At 42.3% G+C, this 18199-nt stretch overlaps 1 protein-coding gene across 1 annotated transcript; it reads right to left on the bottom strand.

The window, feature by feature from the left end:
- Positions 1-1356: 1356 nt before the first annotated feature.
- Positions 1357-5790, bottom strand: CLDN23 (claudin 23). The gene is made up of 2 exons (XM_081941217.1): positions 5493-5790; positions 1357-5011 (listed from the first exon to the last, which is right to left on the bottom strand). The coding sequence occupies exon 2, from the start codon at positions 4896-4898 to the stop codon at positions 4122-4124; it is 777 nt and encodes a 258-aa protein (XP_081797343.1). The 5' UTR covers positions 4899-5011; positions 5493-5790; the 3' UTR covers positions 1357-4121.
- Positions 5791-18199: the final 12409 nt, after the last annotated feature.

Below are 18199 nucleotides of genomic sequence, written 5' to 3'. Positions count from 1 at the left end.
GGTATTTAACTCAGACAACCAAGGACTCGGTAAACAGAGCACAAAATATATCTTAACTCTGGAGTGGTGGTGGTGGTGGGGATGGGTGATCTTCTCTTCTGTTGGGTGTGGTGTGCATTCTTTCGCCTAGAGGGACTCACCTAGTGTTTGGGCAGAGGTGGTTGGTCTCTTGAGGATCCAGGGAGGTTGGGGGTTGGTTGGGTGTGTCCTAGTCTTGAAGGAAAGATCCAGAAGAGGTAGGAACATCTGCTTGACACTTGCTGTATGGAATATCAAGTCCCCAAACAACATCTCTGCTAACCTTCTGGAAGCCTCTCCATATGTGATTGGGTCAACAGACCTGGAAGTTGCCAAGGAATGGTGATCTGAGGAAGTAACTCTACTGTTCACAATGCCTGACTCCCTCCCTCTCCCTCTCTCCCTCCCACCCTCCCTCCCTCTCCCTCTCTCTACCTTTTAACAGTAATTTCCATTTTTGTATTTATTAATTTTTTTAAAAAATGTCTTTAAGGTTTGATTGCATGCTGCCCAGAATCACATTTTGTGAGATAGGCAGCCATATAAATAAGATATACACTTACATACATAAATACATCAGGATGGTGACAGGTAGAGGAAGGTATGACAGCCATTTGGGGTGGGCCGCTCTCAGGGATACGATGTTTGCAAGTAGACCCACTCTATGGCCCTGAGTTATGTATCCTTTGGGTTATAGCAGTGTTTCTCAAGTAGCTACTTGAAAGATTTTCTTTGTCCTTCTTTTAAATGGGAGCAGAGTATACCCCTGTTAACTCAGGATGCTATCATTGTACATTAATTGACATCACAGGTGTACATTGGAGGCGGCAGAGACTTTAAAAGTGGTTTCCAAACTGAAATTTTAATATAAAAGGTGGCTCAGAAACTCTGGCATTCGAAACACGCAAGTCTTAAAGCTGGCAAGTTGCAAGACCCTTGCACCCCTAACCCTTTAGAGAAAAAAACTCAGAGGTGTTCAAACTTGACAGCTTTAAGACTTGTGGAATTCAACTCCCAGAATTCCTCCTCCAGTCATGTTGGCTCAGGAACTCTGGCATTGAAGTGTGCAAGTCTTAAAGCTGTCAAGTTACAAGACCCTTGCACCCCTAACCCTTTAGAAAAAAACCCCCAGGGGTGTTCAAACTTGACAGCTTTAAGACTTGTGGACTTCAACTCCCAGAATTCCTCCTCTCGCTCTTCATCTTGATGATGTGTGGACGGGTGGGGGGAGGGAGCTGGAACCGGTTCTAAACAGCACGGTAGATTTGTGGAACCTCTTCTATAGAAGAAGTTAGAACTGGCAGGAACCCACCCCTGACACAAGTGAAGACCAATCAGTTAAAACTACTGAATTTTAATTATATTTAAATGTAAGCAAAATGAAAATACATTATCTAGGGCTGTGATGGCGAACCTATGGCACAGGTGCCAGAGGTGGCACACACAGCCAATAAAATTAAACACCAGATCTGTAGGCCAAAAAGAAGCCTGTCTCCTTAAAAAAAATTAAGGAGAAAAAATTGTTTCAGACCAAACACAAAACATAAAAACACAAGTAAAGAATCAATAAGGAATTCACAAGATTTAAAGCCTACATGTATAAATATGGCAACTGCCAATGCAATCTGTACCTTGCATCATTTAGCTGCCCTTGACTTTAGAGGTGGTTATTATTATACTTGGATTTCAGTGTCAGGGAAAAATTATATTTTCAGCAGCATTTCATCCATATCTACCAAATCTTTCAGCTCATTGTATTTTAGTATACTATAGCCGGAAGTTGCCCATTATTGCATGAACAGATTAAAAATTAATACAAGTTGGTATTTATATAAATCTTGAAAATACTTCAGGATGTAATTAAGCTTCATTGGTAACTTACTCTGCAGAACATATCATTTTAGTAAGCTAGTGTTCCTCCTAATTCTTAGCTTTATTATGGGGAAAAAATTCTGATGATGACTAAAATAATCCTAAAGGAGAAATAAATTTCCTAATAGCTTTGCAAAAATAACTCTATTTGTTCAAACATTTATCTCAGAAATCACCATAACTGTTCACGTAATCCAAACTGTATCATTACACAATGATTCCATTTAAATGTTTGTTTGTCTTTGGATGTTCAGACCATAATTTGTGGCATAATGTTGTAGGATGTTGCTGTTATTCCCCCCCCCCCTTGATGGGTTTCTGTGCCTTTAATTAGAAGCTACTCATTAGTAAATGTAAACGTTTTAGCACAATTTGTTTGGTGTGGCAGGACAATATCACAGATTGTCCTGCCCCTTATTACATTCCATATTAAAATAATATTTTCCTTGTCATAAATAGAAAACATGAAGGCCAGCAGTAATTTAACTGCTTTTCCCATCAAGGAAATAGACACTGACCAAATTCATTTTAACACTGCAAGGACAATATCTGAAGAAAAATGGAAGAACCCTGCGGAGAAGACAATCTAGATTCTAGAAGCATCCTGGCTATGGGGAGAAGAACAGCTGAAGTGGTGGGCCATACCAGGTAGAAGCCCCTAGCTGAATCTTGCTGCTCTCAAGAAGGTTGTGCAAAATTGGATTTTATTAATATTAGAATGAGAGATCACCAAGAAATCTCAATACTACAGTTGGGGATTGGGAAAATGAAACACACACACACACACCTAAATAAGACAATCACAACCCACCTGCCTTGTAGTCAAAGAAATCACATGTTCATGAAGTTATCAAGAGCTGAGCTCAGTTCAAGGGAATGGTCCCGTTACTCTATTCTAAATGTTGCGCATACAGCAGAATGCAAGACTGCGCAGAAAAGCTCTCTGTGATGTTTCCACCTACTAGTTTTCATTCAATCTGGGGTAAGGGAATTGCTTTCCAAATTTTATTGAAAAGGAGAGAGATGGAAGAGGTGAATTTCTCATGGTGGAATGGGATACCCTTGCACTTCTTTTAGTGAAGAGGCGGCAAAGGAACGTGCAACTATGCTATCCTTTACTATTCCATCTTCTCAGGAGCAGGCAGCACATTACTGGTTCTCACACTGAATCCCAGAGAAAAACATTATGAAGGAACCACCACTCCCCTTGGGCTTTTTTTTATTATTACATTGGGGAGGGTGGAGAGAGAACTCCCAAAAATAAAAAAGAGATTTCTCCAAACACTATTGGCCGGACAATAAAGCAGCTCAAAACACCATCAAGAAAGAAGTTTCCAACTACCTGAAACATGAGAAACATAGAAACCTCTCTTTGAAGGGGGGGAGGGAGCTGGGAACCCCTTTTGATAAAAGGCAAGGCATGTTTTGGCACAGCCGTACCAGAAAGTCTTAAGAGCAAATTATCTGCATTCAAGTATATCTACATAAGGTATATAAACTCCTCTGTGCAATTGACTGCGATTTCCCTTCCTCACTTGAATGTATACACACTCAAACAAATGTGGATAAGTTTTCCTTGCAGCTTTCCCTCCGTGTCTGAATAATTAAGGAAGAGGATTATAGCTTTGTATGAAAAGTTGTACAGAATCTCTACTAAGTCTCCCTTCAGCCTTTCATCTGAGAGTAAAAAAAGCAAACACTTAAGAGCTCTAAGTGGCACCGTTGTAAAAGCAGTTTTTAATACCCAGCAGGACAATCCTATGCACGGCTGGCCAGCAGTAAGTTTTTGAGCATAAGAGGTTTCTGCTCAGTTCAGTGCCTATTGCTTGCAGTTTAAATTCCTGTTTAGACCTTTTACCATAATCTACAATATTTTTTTAATCCTGCTTTTATTTACTAACCAGGTGGCTCATTTGAGAGGATCCTTAGCCCACTTCATCTCCAAACTCCTAACTCCGGCCCCGGTCAAGGGCACGATTCATTCCATTTACACCTTTTCTGTGTGCAGTGACTATAATATACGTTGCCTAAGCAGTATGCCGGCATCCTGAGAAAATACATAAATCACGTACTGCTCCAGAATCTCAGTGGTTCTTTTATAGATTCATTTGTCAAGAGGGAAGGAGAAATGTTAAATTGGTAAAGAGGACTTTCCTGGATGGATATTTCATAGTATAATACCAAGAATTTTCCTCCTTGCTTTGGCTTTGTGAGAATTCTCAAGTTTAGGGTTAAAGATCTGAGTCACAGGGAAGGTTGATTTCACTCCTGCTCTTACTCCAGGTCCTCTCCCCTTCCAGCACATCCAGAGAATTACTGTAGGATCTGGGCATGGGGTCCCAGGATTGCCTGGGAACTAGTATGCTGCTGATGGGGGCAGAGATAGCTCCAACTGTTGACAGATTCTGCTGGTTGCGGTTTGCATTCCTGGAATTCGTGGTGCTTTTCTTCAGTCTCAACTCTTTGCAGCATTGGCCGAAGCTAAAAGTCAGAGTGATGCCTCCGATAATTTCCATGCAGCTCCCTAAGTATCCAAGAACCAAGCAGTAGGCCACCCGCATGTTAGTGGATGGAGAAGGTAAGTCATACAATTTGTGATTGTACCATGAAACTGCAATCAAACTCAGCAAGCCGGAAACAAAGAGCACCAGGCCGCCTAGCCCCGCGAGCAAATGGTGGGGCATTTCCTGCCAACATCGCACGCCCAAGGAAGTCACAATCAGCCCCACGACTGTGACTGCCAGAGAAGCGGGCATGAGCCCTCTGGCCACTTGCACTGGCAGCTGGTTAAAGTAACCAAGGGTGTCTTCGACGTTGCATTTGTTTGTGGGGTCACTAAGCTGCTCGTTGCAAATATCCCAGATCCCTTGGTGCTGAATCACATCTCTTGGCATGTCAGGTAATCCAGTCACATCTCTCCAGCTGGGGGCCAGCGTGCTTGTCAGGTTCAACACAAGGCCACAGGGACCAAGCACAATGCCCACAATCATGGGGGTCGGAGTCCGCATGCTGTTGACCAAACGATCAAGCCCGAGAAGCTGTTACAGGAACCAGAAGAGGTTTCACCTTCTAGGTTGGCCTGCCTAGATAAGATTCCCTGCTAGGCTTCTGTTGGTGATCTCTGCTGAAAAAAGATTCTGGATTAGGGTTCAGGAAATCCGGCCAGTCAGGATTCAGGTTCTCCACATACAAGCCCCACATTTACTGCAGAATTCCTTTAACTCCCTACTCTGCCAGTAAGAGAAACTGCATCAAACCGTTGGGTTGCTCTATTTCTCACTTTGCTAAAGCCCAACGCAATTTATGAAACATTTTCTTCATTCTAAATTCTGCCTTCTTTCCCCAGTGCTAAAGAGAACATTTTCCTCCCTCCCCCTGTAATCAGGAGTGGCTCCTGAAAAGATGGTACGTTTTTGTTTCTATTTGCCTCCTTCTAAAGTGTACTTTTGCAGGGACCCTCCCAACTAGGAAGGTCAACGGCAGCCTAAGGATCTTTTTCTCCCCATTCAAGTTTAAAGATGGTTTGGGAATACCCCTCCTGAAATCCTGAAGCTCCCCCTGACTTGGAATCAGACATCAAAGAGAGCAAACATTTACCGTACCTGTCCACCTGCTCGGTCCTACTGCAGGCACACCTGTGACGTCCATTGTCTTCCCTCCTCTATGTACCCAGCTAAACGCACTCAGCTACTTCGACCGAAACTTCTTTGTATACAGAGAAACTGAATGCTGCTGTCGTCGCCAAACTCGTTCTATGTTGCACTTTATAGGCAAAAGGGGAGGAGAAAGAAAAGAGAAGTGGAACCAGGAAGGCTTTGTACCAGGTATTGCCAAGTTGGTGACTTCAGGAAGGTGGGGTTTGCCGGAGAAGAACATCACACCTGCTTCTCTGTGTGTAAGATACGTAGTGATTTTTTTAATTCTCCTGAGTAAAGGTCAGCTCTCATTGCTCAGGCGGCACAGCCCATCTAAACAATCACCAATCTAAAGCAGCATTGCTTGTGTAAGTATTTTAAAAGATAAGCACGCAGGGCAGTTCAGATGGCACTAAAGCCCTGAAAGGGAGAGGTGACACTGAGCGAGGGCTGCTCCTGAATCTGCCAAGGGAGAATAATTGTCAAAAGTGGCATGAGAAAAAGATCAGCGTTTTAAGGAACTGATTAAACCATTCCTTTGCCACTTTTTAAGAACCTTTTTGTGCACTACAGCTTTGGTATATTTTTAATTCCTTCTCACTCTCATTCCCCCTGCCTTGGTTTATCAACTTGCTGGCCAAACAATGTAGCAGGAACTTAAAGAGCAGCTTCCTAAGCGGATGCTGGCAGATACTCAAACGTGTTTCAGCTGTTGATTTCTGCACACTAGACAGGAGCGTTTTTCCTTATGTCTTTCCCTGGTTGTTTAACAATCTTTGGGAGGCCTTTACATCACGTTGGTTGTTTTTCTCAGTGGCAAATACACCTAGTTGTATCCCTTGAGTAAATCATTGTTCAAAAAACCAATTCTGACGCTGGCAAGGAGCCTGGGGTGTTCTCCTGGGAATGTGCTGTAATAAGGGTGGGAGTGGTGGGGGAGGGAAATTGATTGACTATTGGACCGTATTGCCATACTTCAGAGAACAAAGCAAAGGCAGAATGTAGAGACTGGTACAAGGAGATTTAGAAAATCTTTAGAATCTGCATATACTTTCTAGATCAGAGAAAGTTTCCTTTTCCCCAACATAAGCTGGATCACAGCAAAGCCTTTGAGTTGAGCTCAGCCCTTGGTGACTTCATGAGCCCTACGTGAGACTTCGTGTAGGTTTTTTTTGGCAACAATACAGAGGTGACCTGCCTTTACCTTCTCCCTGGATAGTTTTGACTTTCCCAGTCTAGCCTACAACCCAGCATTTCATGACTCCCATCTACTGTAAATACTAATTGGGCCTGCCCTTGCTTAGGGTCTCTAGATCATGGTCTCTATTCGTTCTTTTTGCTACAGGAGGGGGCATGTATAAATTGTGGATAATGTGGCATCTTGATACCAAGCCTTATTTTGCTTCTTAAGTTTCTGCACTGGTCAGCAGAGGGCAGCAACTGCTGATAAATAAACAAGGGTGTGGTTGGGTAGTGAGGGAAGGGACAAGAAATAATTTGGGCCAAGTCATCAGGCAAGTATAAACACTGCCCCTGCTTTTCTTTTCCATAGTCACAGTGCTGTTCAGTACGGTATTTCTGCCCCTGGAATGTGTACTTGTTGCTAAAGATCAGAGCAACCGATTAGAAACTAGCATGCTTGTGCAGGAAAATTATATTTTCCAAGCAAATACTTGCAATATTGACTTTCTTGGTAAATGCACACCTATTCCTCATCACGTCTTCCCGCCTTCTCCAGGTATGTATGTGTGTACGTGTGTGTATTTGTGGTGCAATGTATGCACTACAGATTGTAATAACGAATTTCTGCTTATGATTAGATGCTTGTCAGGCCCCCAATGCTCTATGTGGAATTTCAGGTGTCTTTGCATGTGTGTATATAGTACTGCCTCTCTTCACTGTAGAAAAAAAAGCATACATAACATTATGAAAATAAAATTAGAGTCAAAAGCTTATTTTCACAACTCTCAACTAGATACATTTTGACTCCACCACCACCTAGTGGTTAAATTGTGTAATGTTTCTGCATAACCCAACAACTTCCCACTACAGCAGGGTTTGCCGACCTTGGCAACTTCAACACCCAGAATTTCCCAGCCAGCACGTGCAATTTTATTTATTTATTAATTTTGTTTTCTGCCCATTTCACTATCCAAGGTGACGATGGGTTCTAATACGCAAATTCCCCAGCCAGCATATGCAAATGGTATTATCATATAAAGAAGTTTATGTGGCCACATCACAACCACATTTCAGTTATGATCAATCTGTTTCCTTAGGCCCAGTAAAGCCACATTCCTCTGTTCCTCAGCTTAGAAAGAAAAGCAAAAAGAAGAAAAAGAAATTAGAAAATGCACCCACTCTCATTGTAGAAATGTATCATTGAATTAAAAACAAAAAAGTACAATTCTTGTTTGGGTTCCCTTGTGGGACACTTTCTTAAATAACTGTGTTTTTTCAACCTATTGTGTTTAAATTTTTATTGGCATCGCAGGTTGCATTAGCCATTCTGTTTTGACTAAGTCACACATTGTTTGGTTCACCGTCCTAAAGGCTGTGCCTTAAATTATGGTAAATAAATCACTAAACGACTAGGTGCAAAATGGGACCGGAATCAAGGCCTAAACATGCATTCAAGGAATGCCTTCTGAAACCCTTCAAGGGTATCAAGTAATGGCACACAGCTATATATCAAGCGTTCCTCTTCATGGCTTTTATAGTCTTAAGGAGTATGTTTTCCTACTATCTCCTGCAACAGCCAACTGGATGCCCCTGCCTAGGATGTGTCGCCTGTCATATTCTGAGGAAATGCAAAGGCAGCAAAATCAAATAAATAAATACAACTGCAGAAGGCAACATTCAACTTGTGAAAAGTTTCCGTTTGGTTTGGCTTCAAATACTCTGCCTCTCTGCCTCGTATTGGACCATCTTGAACAAGGGGAGAAATCTCTGAGAACGAAAAGGGGTCGAGTCTCAGCATGGCGGCAATTTGTTCATATGTTAACATTTTATAATGTTTTCTAGACTTGCTTTCCAATAATGGAAAGCAAGTCTAGAAAACAAGGTTGCAATGGTCAATGCAACCTTGTTTTCTAGACTTGCTTTCCATTATTGCTCTGGGAGAAAGAGAAGGGAAACAATTGGATCACTTATTCATTACTTTGGATATTTTACATTGTGAACCGAATGTGACACAAGAGAAAAACCAACACTTATTAACTATCAAAGGATGGGTTTACAGAACATCCTTGTCTTGCTGGGAGGTTTCTGGGAAAACTGTATCAATTATACAACATTAATTTAAAAAAAACACTTGGCTTCTAAAATTGATACAAATCACACAGGTCCATTCCTCCCCCCCCCCTAGAATTTGGGTCATTTTAGTGCAGAACATCTATTGTCCTAAAGGCATCAAATATCCACAATCTGATGTTTTGTTTTGGAGCACGAGAATTAAATGTAAAAGTGTAACAGCAGTAGAGAGATTTCATCTTCTGTTCATTCCTTTAATTCTTTTTCACACAGAAGTATCTTTCTAAATCTGTTCTCATATTTGAAGGTTTTGGTCTGCTTTTTAAAAAAATTCCCCCAGAAGTCAAGACTTGCGATTGTCTTGGTTCGTGAACATCTTCGTTCTTCTGCAACTCTGAAACTTAAAGGATGAATTGAAAATGGCAATTCAAGTTTAATAGGTATTAATGCCAAGAGAATCTATGAGGATGTCCAAACATGATCTGACAGTTATCCTATGTTGGATTAAGACCATAATTCTTTTTGTCATTTATTCAGTGAAAAATTTTTGGTAGGCTGCAGCAAAACCCCTATGGCTTGTTGATGGTATTCATTAAATTAAATGTTCAGTGATTACCAGCAATATCATTCAAATTATTTATTTCTGGTGCCAAGAAACCTGAGTGGGAATCAAGCCAAGATAATTTGTGTTTGCAATCATGGAATTAACTTGAGGAAGGGAATGAATATTGAGTGTCTTGATCTTGATTGATTAAAGCAGGGTGTTGGACTAGAAGATCTCCAAGGTCCTTTCCAAATCTGTTATTCTGATTCCCTAGGCTCAGAGAAACCATGCATCTTCTGGCCATTGAGAAAAAAGATCAGTAACAGCTCATTTTTAGCTTGAGTCTGGGAACCCCCTTCCCTATTTATGACATTTTATGGTTGTCCAGCTAGAAGCAAGGGGATATGATCCGGGGGCAGGGGACACACACACGAATAGTTCCAATTCATTTTGAGTTTTATATTCAGATCAGATAACAGCTGATCAAAGAGTTACAAGGTTATACAAGTAACCTTCGCTCCAACTCCAAGTATTGCAACCAAATTAGTTTATCAATTCTTATAAAATCTTCCTTTCTCTTTCTCTCCCTCTCTCTTTTCTGGCTTTCCACTTTTCAAAGTCTAGGAATCCAAGTGCTCATGTTCAACGTCATCACCACCTTTAATTATTGGCAGTGAGGGTATTTTGAAACTCTGAAAAATCTTGGAGTTCTTGGAATCTTGCAAATCTCGGAATTCTTTCACAAGGAAACATCCCCCCCCCTCCTTTTCTCACATATGGCTCCATTTCTGTTATCATGTACTGACTAACAGTTCCAGTTTGGACAGGACTGACTCATTTTTTCAAGATGCAGATCTGATGCAAAAGCATGTCTTGATCAATCCTGAAACTTCAGGGTCACTACAGCCATCTTCTCTTTGCGATGGTGAGATACACAGATACCCTTTTAAAAGAAAAACAAAAAACAAAACTTAGCTTTCCCTTTTAAATCATAATACAAAGAGGAAAATCAGGCATTTGGTTTGTGTTAGATACTTGCTTTAACTACAGTGGTTTCCACCAAGGTCCTCTGTTCTGGCGGGAACAGAGGTTTAATCCTATTGGCCGAAAGGTCTGATAGCTCCCTATAAAAGGGCTACTGTCAGACTCAACCTTCGCTGGATTGTTCTCACTTGTACTTAATAAACAACTGTTGTTACCGTTAGCCTGTGTGTGCCTATCCATTACCCGATCTAACACTGCCGACGAAGGTGGGATTGGAAGGCAACTAGGCGAACCAAAAAGAGCGTAGCAATCCAGTAAGTACATCCAACCCGGAGCTCAGAACACAGCTTCAAGCAGCCATTTTTGAGCGGCAAACTCAAAACGCCCTCAGAACACAAAATAGCCATGCACACCCCGCTGACTCCGTATGACCCTGTCACCGAGCACTGGGACTTGTATATGCTACAATTTGACTGCTTCCTCGAGGCCAATGACCTCATGGGCCTTTCTGAAGGCCGCAAGAAGAACATGTTCCTCGGATACTGTGGCCGGGAAGTGTTCGAAATGGCAAAAGACCTCTCTGAGCCGGCACCACTACAATCAGTCACCTGGTCCATGCTCCAGCAAACACTGAGGACTCACTATGTCCCCAAGCTGTCCAAGCACATTCTCCGGCATGAGTTTAACATCAGGAACCAGAAGGAGGGCGAATCGATCAACAAGTACATTGTGGCGCTATGGAAGGCCACAGCATACTGCGAGTTCCAAGACCTGGATGAGCTGATTCTGGACCGCATATTTGTGGCGTGCAGGACATTAACTTACAGAGGAAGTTACTCGCTAAATCTAACCTCACTCTACAAATTGCCTTGGACGAAGCCAGGGTGTCCGAATCAGCCATCAAATCCACTGAAACTCTACAGCGCCAAAGCGCTCCAGAGGCTGAGAGCTCAGCAGGCGAGGAAGAAGACAGCTACCCCATGCGCAGTAGCCACGCCCAGCCGGCACGAAAACTCAAACAGTGTCTCCTGCCTCACGCTAGCTGCGGAGGAGACCATGCCAGATCGGCTTGCTGTTTCCGCGACGCTACCTGCCAGCGCTGCGAGTGAAAGGGACACATTGCCAAGGTGTGCCGGAGTGAATTCCCTGCTACTACCTGGCAGCCAAGAAGCGCACCAAACTGCCAGCAGAGGCCCAACCAAGGAGCCTGGCAGAAGCAGCCACGGCACTCAGAGGGCAACACTAGAGTCACCTACCATACGTCAATCGGCCAAGTCCGCACCAGGCAGCCAAAAAAGCTCATCGGGGACTCTCCATGCGAGATGGAGATCGACACCGGGTCATCACTGACCATCATGCCATGGTCTACCCTCAAGCAGGCTACCCCTAGCCTGAAGAAACAACATTTATGCACCCCTGACATCCACCTACACGATTACCAGGGCAACCGGGTCTTCATCATGGGCCAAGGCACCTTCCAGGTGAAATTCAAGCATTTCAGCAGCCAACTCCCAGTGACGGTGGTCAGCGGCAACCTGCAGAGCCTCCTGGGGCTTGACTGGTTCGAAGCCCTGGGCCTAGAAGTGACCGGTATCAATGCCTTGAAAGACAATGACGCCAAAGCCATTTTTAAGGAGTTCGAGGACTTCTTCGGCACCGGTCTAGGTATGTATGTGGTGACTACAATCTCCTTTAATTTGGACCCCAACATAGCCCCCATAAGGCTAAAACCCAGGAGGTACCTTTTGCTCTCCACCCTAAAATTGATAGGGAAATTGACAAGCTCGTAGGCCAGGGAATCCTAAAGCCGTTTGATTACGCACACTGGGAGACCCCTATTGTGACACCTGTCAAATCTGACAGGTCTGTCCGCATCTGCGTGACTACAAGTGTGCAGTCAATAAAGCGCTACAACCAAGCACTTACCCTGTAGCCATTGTACAGCATCTACTACATTCGTTAGGCCCCGGAAAAATATTCACATAATTAGACATGGCACAGGCAACAATTACCTGTAGATGGCGCTATGGCAGAGGCTCAAACCATTGTGACGCACAGGGGTGCATTCAAATGTCACCGCCTGCAATTTGGCATTAGTATCGCCCCTGGACTGTTCCAAAGCGTCATGGAATGGCTTTTGCAGGGGATTTCAGGAGTCATCCCCTATTTCGACAACATCTTGGTATCGGCTGCAAACTTTTCAAACGTGTATGAACTGTTTTGGCTCGAATTAGAGACAAAGGCCTCCATCTCAAGAAAGAAAAATGCCAAATTAATGTGCCAAGGGTCGAATTCTTAGGGTACCTAATGGATGGCTCTGGGATTCACCCGACCACCCAAAAAATCCAAGCAATCCAGGACGCCCCCACACCTCGCAATCAAACCGAGCTGCAGGCGTTCCTCGGGCTCCTTAATTTCTACAGTGTCTTTCTTAAACAGAAAGCCTAAGATCTAACAGTTTGAATGGCCCATGAAGTTGATTCCTCCTCCCTCCCCCCCTCTCTGAAACATAGGGGGAAATGATTGGCTGAGAAATGGTTTGCCCTGCAGGACAGTGGGAGTGGCCATGATATAAGAGCCAAGGCAGCTCTGAGTTCTAATCCTTTTAGGCATGAAAGCCGGATGAGAGTGACTTAGTCACTCTCTCTCAGCCCAGTGCACCTCACAGCATTGTTGTGGAGAAATTAGGAGGAGGAAGCGCAGGTAGTCCTAACTTTACCATCACAATTGAGCCCAAAATTTGTATTTTTAAGTGAGACTTTTGTTAAGTGAAATTTGCCCTATTTTACGACATTTCTTGCCACAGTTGTTAAGTGAATCGCTAGGTAACCTGGCTGTTAAGTGAATCTGGCTTCTCCATTGACTTTGTTTGTCAGAAGGTCGTAAAAGGATCCTATGACTCTGGAATGCTGCAACGGTCATAAGTATGAATCAGTTGCCAAGCGTCTGAATTTAGATCCCATAATCATGGGGATGCTGCAAAGGTTGTAACTGTGGGAAATGGTCATAAGTCCCTTTTTTCTGTGCTGTTGTAACTTTGAACGGTCAATAAGTGAACTGTTGGAAGTCGAGGACTATCTGCATTAGTATGTTCAGTGCCTTGATTATTTATAAAAATAATAAATAGAATAGAATAGAATAGAATAGAATTCTTTATTGGCCAAGTGTGACTGGACACACAAAGAATTTGTCTTTGGTGCATATGCTCTCAGTGTACATAAAAGAAAAATAAAAGAGAATACATTCATCAAGAATCATAAGATGCAACACTTAGTTATAGTCAAAGGTTACTAATAAGCAATCAAATTATACTAGGAAACAAATAAAACAATATTGTTTTACAATATAAATTGTAAAGATACAAGCAACATGGTTATAGTCATAAGTGGGAAGAGAGAGATACTAGGAAGGAAGAGAAGAATAATAGTAATGCAGTCTTAGTAAATTATTTGATAGTGTTGTGGGAATTAGTTGTTAAGCAGAGTGGTGTGCAGTGCCCTATAGCGTCATTTTGAGGGTAGAAGTTGAAACAATTTATGTCCAGGATGCGAGGGGTTTGTAAATATTTTCACAGCCCTCTTTTTGACTCGTGCAGTGTACAGGTCCTCAATGGAAGACAGATTGGTAGCAATTGTTTTTTCTGCAGTTCTAATTATCCTCTGAAGTCTGTGTCTGCCTTGTTTGGTTGCAGAGCCAAACCAGACAGTTATAGAGGTGCAGATGACAGACTCAATAATTCCTCTGTAGAACAGAATCAGCAGCTCTTTGGGCAGTTTGAACTTAAATAAATAAATTTAAATTAAATTAAAGGTATAAATAAACAAAAGGCATGAATGAGCAGAACTTGCAACATAGGTTTTTCACATTGTGTTCTAGAGAACTTGATGGGATTCCAGAGATTAAGAGCATAGATAGATATAGATGTACAGATAGATGTAGATGATTATAGATAGATGGATGATAGATAGATGATAGATGACAGATGATAGATAGGTAGATAGATGATAGATAGATGAATGATAGATGATGATGATAGATAGATAGATAGATGATAGATAGATAGATAGATAGATAGATAGATAGATAGATAGATAGATAGATAGATGATAGATAGATAAGAAGGAAGGAAGAGAGGGGGGAGAGAGAGAGAAGGAAGGAAGGAAAGGAAAGGAAAGGAAAGGAAGGAAGGAAGGAAGGAAGGAAGGAAGGAAGGAAGGAAGGAAGGAAGGAAGGAAGGAGAAATTTAACTTGGAACACGATCTATTTTCTATTGTTAGAATTTTGCCTCTTGATTGGGGACTTTTTTTTTTAACTAGCTTGCTCTATTACCTGGAAATATTTGAAAACTCTTGGTGTAGAGTATGGTGGGGTAGTTATAAACAAAAAATTCTCTGAGTGGATCTCTTGAAACCAGCAATTAAAAAAAAGTTAAATCAGTATTCCATTTTATGTAATTGATGGATAAAGCCTGCTTACATAAGACTCATTTATTATTTATTCTTGTATTGTGCAAGAAATAGATATACCATTTTCTTTTAATAATTAAACTGTATGTCAACTGAAACCACTATAGAACTTTTACGACTTCATATGTAAAATAAAATTTTCATGGGAGGAGCTGAATCCAATAAATCACAAAAGCATATTTAAGAGCTTGCTGGTTTCTATATATTGTAATTTGTGAAATCTCTACAAGTCAGTTATTCTTTCTTATTCATCAAAGTCAGGAAAAATAAAAAGAAAATGTTTTCTTGTCTTTAAAACAGCTTCTCTGAAATGCTATTATTTATTTATTTGTTTGTTTGTTTGTTTATTTATTTATTTATTTATTTATTTATTTATTTATTTATTTATTTATTTATTTATTATTTATTTATTTATTTATTTATTTATTTATTTATTTATTTATTTATTTATACTTGTTCTAACTACAGGGGTTTCCACCAAGTTCCTCTGTTCCGGAGGGAACAGAGATTTAATCCTATTGGTCGAAGAGTCTGACAGCTCCCTATAAAAGAGCTGCTGTCAGACTCAACCTTCGCTGGATTGTTCTCACTTGTTGTACTTAATAAAGAGCTGCTGTTACCGTTAAGCCTGTGTGTGCCTATCCATTACCCAATCTAACATCAAGCATGTATAAGATAACAGATATAAACAAAAACATGATTATGAATACAGGAAATGGATACAAATAAGTGGGAACAGTGAGACGGGGATGGTAGGCACCTCCTCCTTCCTCTCCCTCCATTGTAATTCTGTCTTTTCCTTTAAAAGACAGTGGGTTAAGAAAGAGAGAGAGAGAGAGAAAGAATTGCCTCTCATGTTTCTTACAGAGTTGTAGATCTGATGTTTCCAAACTTGGCAACTTTAAGGACTTCAACTCTCAGAATTCTTCAGCCAGCCTTTCTCCTTTAAAAGGCGGGAGGTTAAGAGAAAGAGAAGGACCATTTGAGTTTCTTACAGAGGTCTAGACCAGGGGTCTCCAAACTTGGCAACTTTGAAACTTGTGTACTTTAACTCCCAGAATTCCCCAGCCAACATGCTCTAGAGCCAGGGTGTAAAACTCAAGGCCTGGATCCGGCCCTCAATGAAATTGAGTTTGACAACCCTGCTCTAGATTCTAGACTCTATACCAGCGATGGCGAACCTTTTTTGGCTCACGTGCCATAAGAGGGGGGAGCGCAGGGAGGGTCATGCGCGGATGTGCCGCACCCATAATGTAATGTGGGACCCCCCAGTGCGCATGCGCACATGACAGGTCACTTCCAGTTTGTTTGTAGGGTCATTTTTAGTCCTCTGGAGCCTTCATAGAAGCCTCCTGAAGGCCCCTGAAAGCTCTGGAGGGCTTAAATCGGCCCTACGAGCAAACCGGAAGTCTGTTCCCGAACTTCCGGTTTGCCCATAGGGCCGATTCTTTTTTCTCCGGAGGCCTCAGGGAAGCTCCTGAAGCCTCCGGAGGGCTTCGGGGGGGGGGGGGCGGAGGGGCTGTTTTCGCCCTCCCCAGGCTCCTATAAAGCCTCTGGAGCCTGAGGAGGGTGAAAATGACTTTTAAAAAGGCTTAACTCAGTTGGGCCGCGTGCGCATGCGCACTAGCCAGCTGACAGGGCAACGCCTCGCATGCCCTGACAAATCTCTCCGTGTGCCACTTGTGGCACGCGTGCCATAGGTTCGCCATCCTGGCTCTATACTGTTTTGTGTTTGACAGATGGTGCATCAAACTGCTAAGCCTATTGAAAGGGGCGTGTGTGAAGAAGGTACTCCATGGCAATGCTTCCTCTGTTGCCTCATGACCCCCCTTGCCCAAAAGAATATTTTATTCCACTGTCTTCTTGTCAGCATTCTACAGAAATGTAAACCATGTCGTGAAACATACATAGAAGTCCTCATTTCAGCAGATTTATAAAGCTATCCAGGAATATTTGCTTTCTGTAAATCCCATAACTTTTCAATGTCCCACCGTAGATTCCTAATTAAAGAGGCATATAAGAGAAAATGGGGAAGTTGTGCCTTCAAGTCAATCTTGACTCCTAGTAACTGCCTGGAATGTTTTCTTGGCAAATTTTCAGGAGTAGTTTGCCATTCCCTGATTCCTGGGCTTAGAAAGAAGGACTGGCCCAAGGTCAGCCAGCTGCTTTCATATCAAAACTAGGACTAGACCTCACAGTTCCTAGTTTTGTACCTTAAACCATTGCACCCAGGGGTGGAATTCAATCAGTTCGGAACCGGTCCAGGCAAACCGGTAGCTCCTATGATCAGCTGGGGAGCGAACTGGTTCCCTCCAATGATCAGGTGGGCCTGCCTGCCCTTGCACTTTACTTACCTATATCCTCTCAGCTGATTCACGTGGCAGAGTAGATTGCTGCGCCTGAGGTATGTTACTCCCCAGAAGTAACATGGAAGGTAAGTTTTGTTAAAACTGTGCACAGGTGCTGAGCACGCAATCACCGAACTGATTGTTAAACTGGCAAGATCCCACCACCGACTGCACCCAACTGACTGTAGATATCATAATGTGTTAGACAGTTTTAAGAAAATGTAAAAAGTTTAAAGTATATTGGAGCATTAGTGAACTTGACCAGTTCAAGCAACCTAATGGATCTCTGCAGAATGACTGTTTCAGCATTGGTTGACTGGTAGATTGATCTGCAGTATAATTTGCCATTTGTTGTGAATGAAAGCCTCAAAGTACAGCTATAGGAAATATGAATGAGGAGGCAACACAGCTAGGGATTATCCCAAAAGAAATTAATGCAAAGTTCCTGGTATTTTAAAAAATGCTTTTCATTGAGTACAGACTGCAACTGATGGGGTAACAAACTTACCTGCATAACCCTGGGGAAGGTTGATTTAGGAGCCACTTTCTTGATAGCCCTTCAGTATGGCTTGCAGATGATGGGAACATTGCAGACTGATTGAAAATAATATCCCCGATTCAGGTCTCAACTTTGAGAATTGGGCGGCTTGGGATCTCAGCAATACCTCTGGAAGGGTTGGCAATCCTCCAATGGGATTTTTTTTCCAAAAGAAATGAACTGGTGGGAAATGTGATGGTCCCGGCTGTGCATGCCATAGACAACATCTGCAGCTGAATATGAGGCAAAGGCTCCTTCCTTTGATCTACATACTTTTCTGGTAAATCTCTGTTATCATTTGGGGGGGGGAGGGCCAAAAGAAAAGAACTTTTCAAAGGAAACATTTCATTTTGTAATGAACCAGTCAGGAGGTCTCCCAACCTGCTGTAGCTTGCTGGATAATCATGTCTTGCAAACTTGAAAGGAACCTAAATATCTGAGATAGAATTGGTATTTCATAACTCCCTCGCTAATGAGGCACAAAATGTAGAAAGCAGGAGATCTAAATATGCAATCTGGAACCTGAAAGAATAAATTAGCAG

This window comes from Natrix helvetica (genome assembly GCF_964273705.1).
Source record: "Natrix helvetica genome assembly, chromosome: 2".
In the NCBI taxonomy this organism is placed as follows: domain Eukaryota; kingdom Metazoa; phylum Chordata; class Lepidosauria; order Squamata; family Natricidae; genus Natrix; species Natrix helvetica.
The sequence above is the reverse complement of the archived record's forward strand: the minus strand, read 5'-3'. Positions and strand labels throughout refer to the sequence as shown.

Coding starts and splice junctions, on each gene's coding strand:
- CLDN23 (XM_081941217.1), bottom strand. CDS start 4,898: ATGCGGACTCCGACCCCCATGATTGTGGGCATTGTGCTTGGTCCCTGT.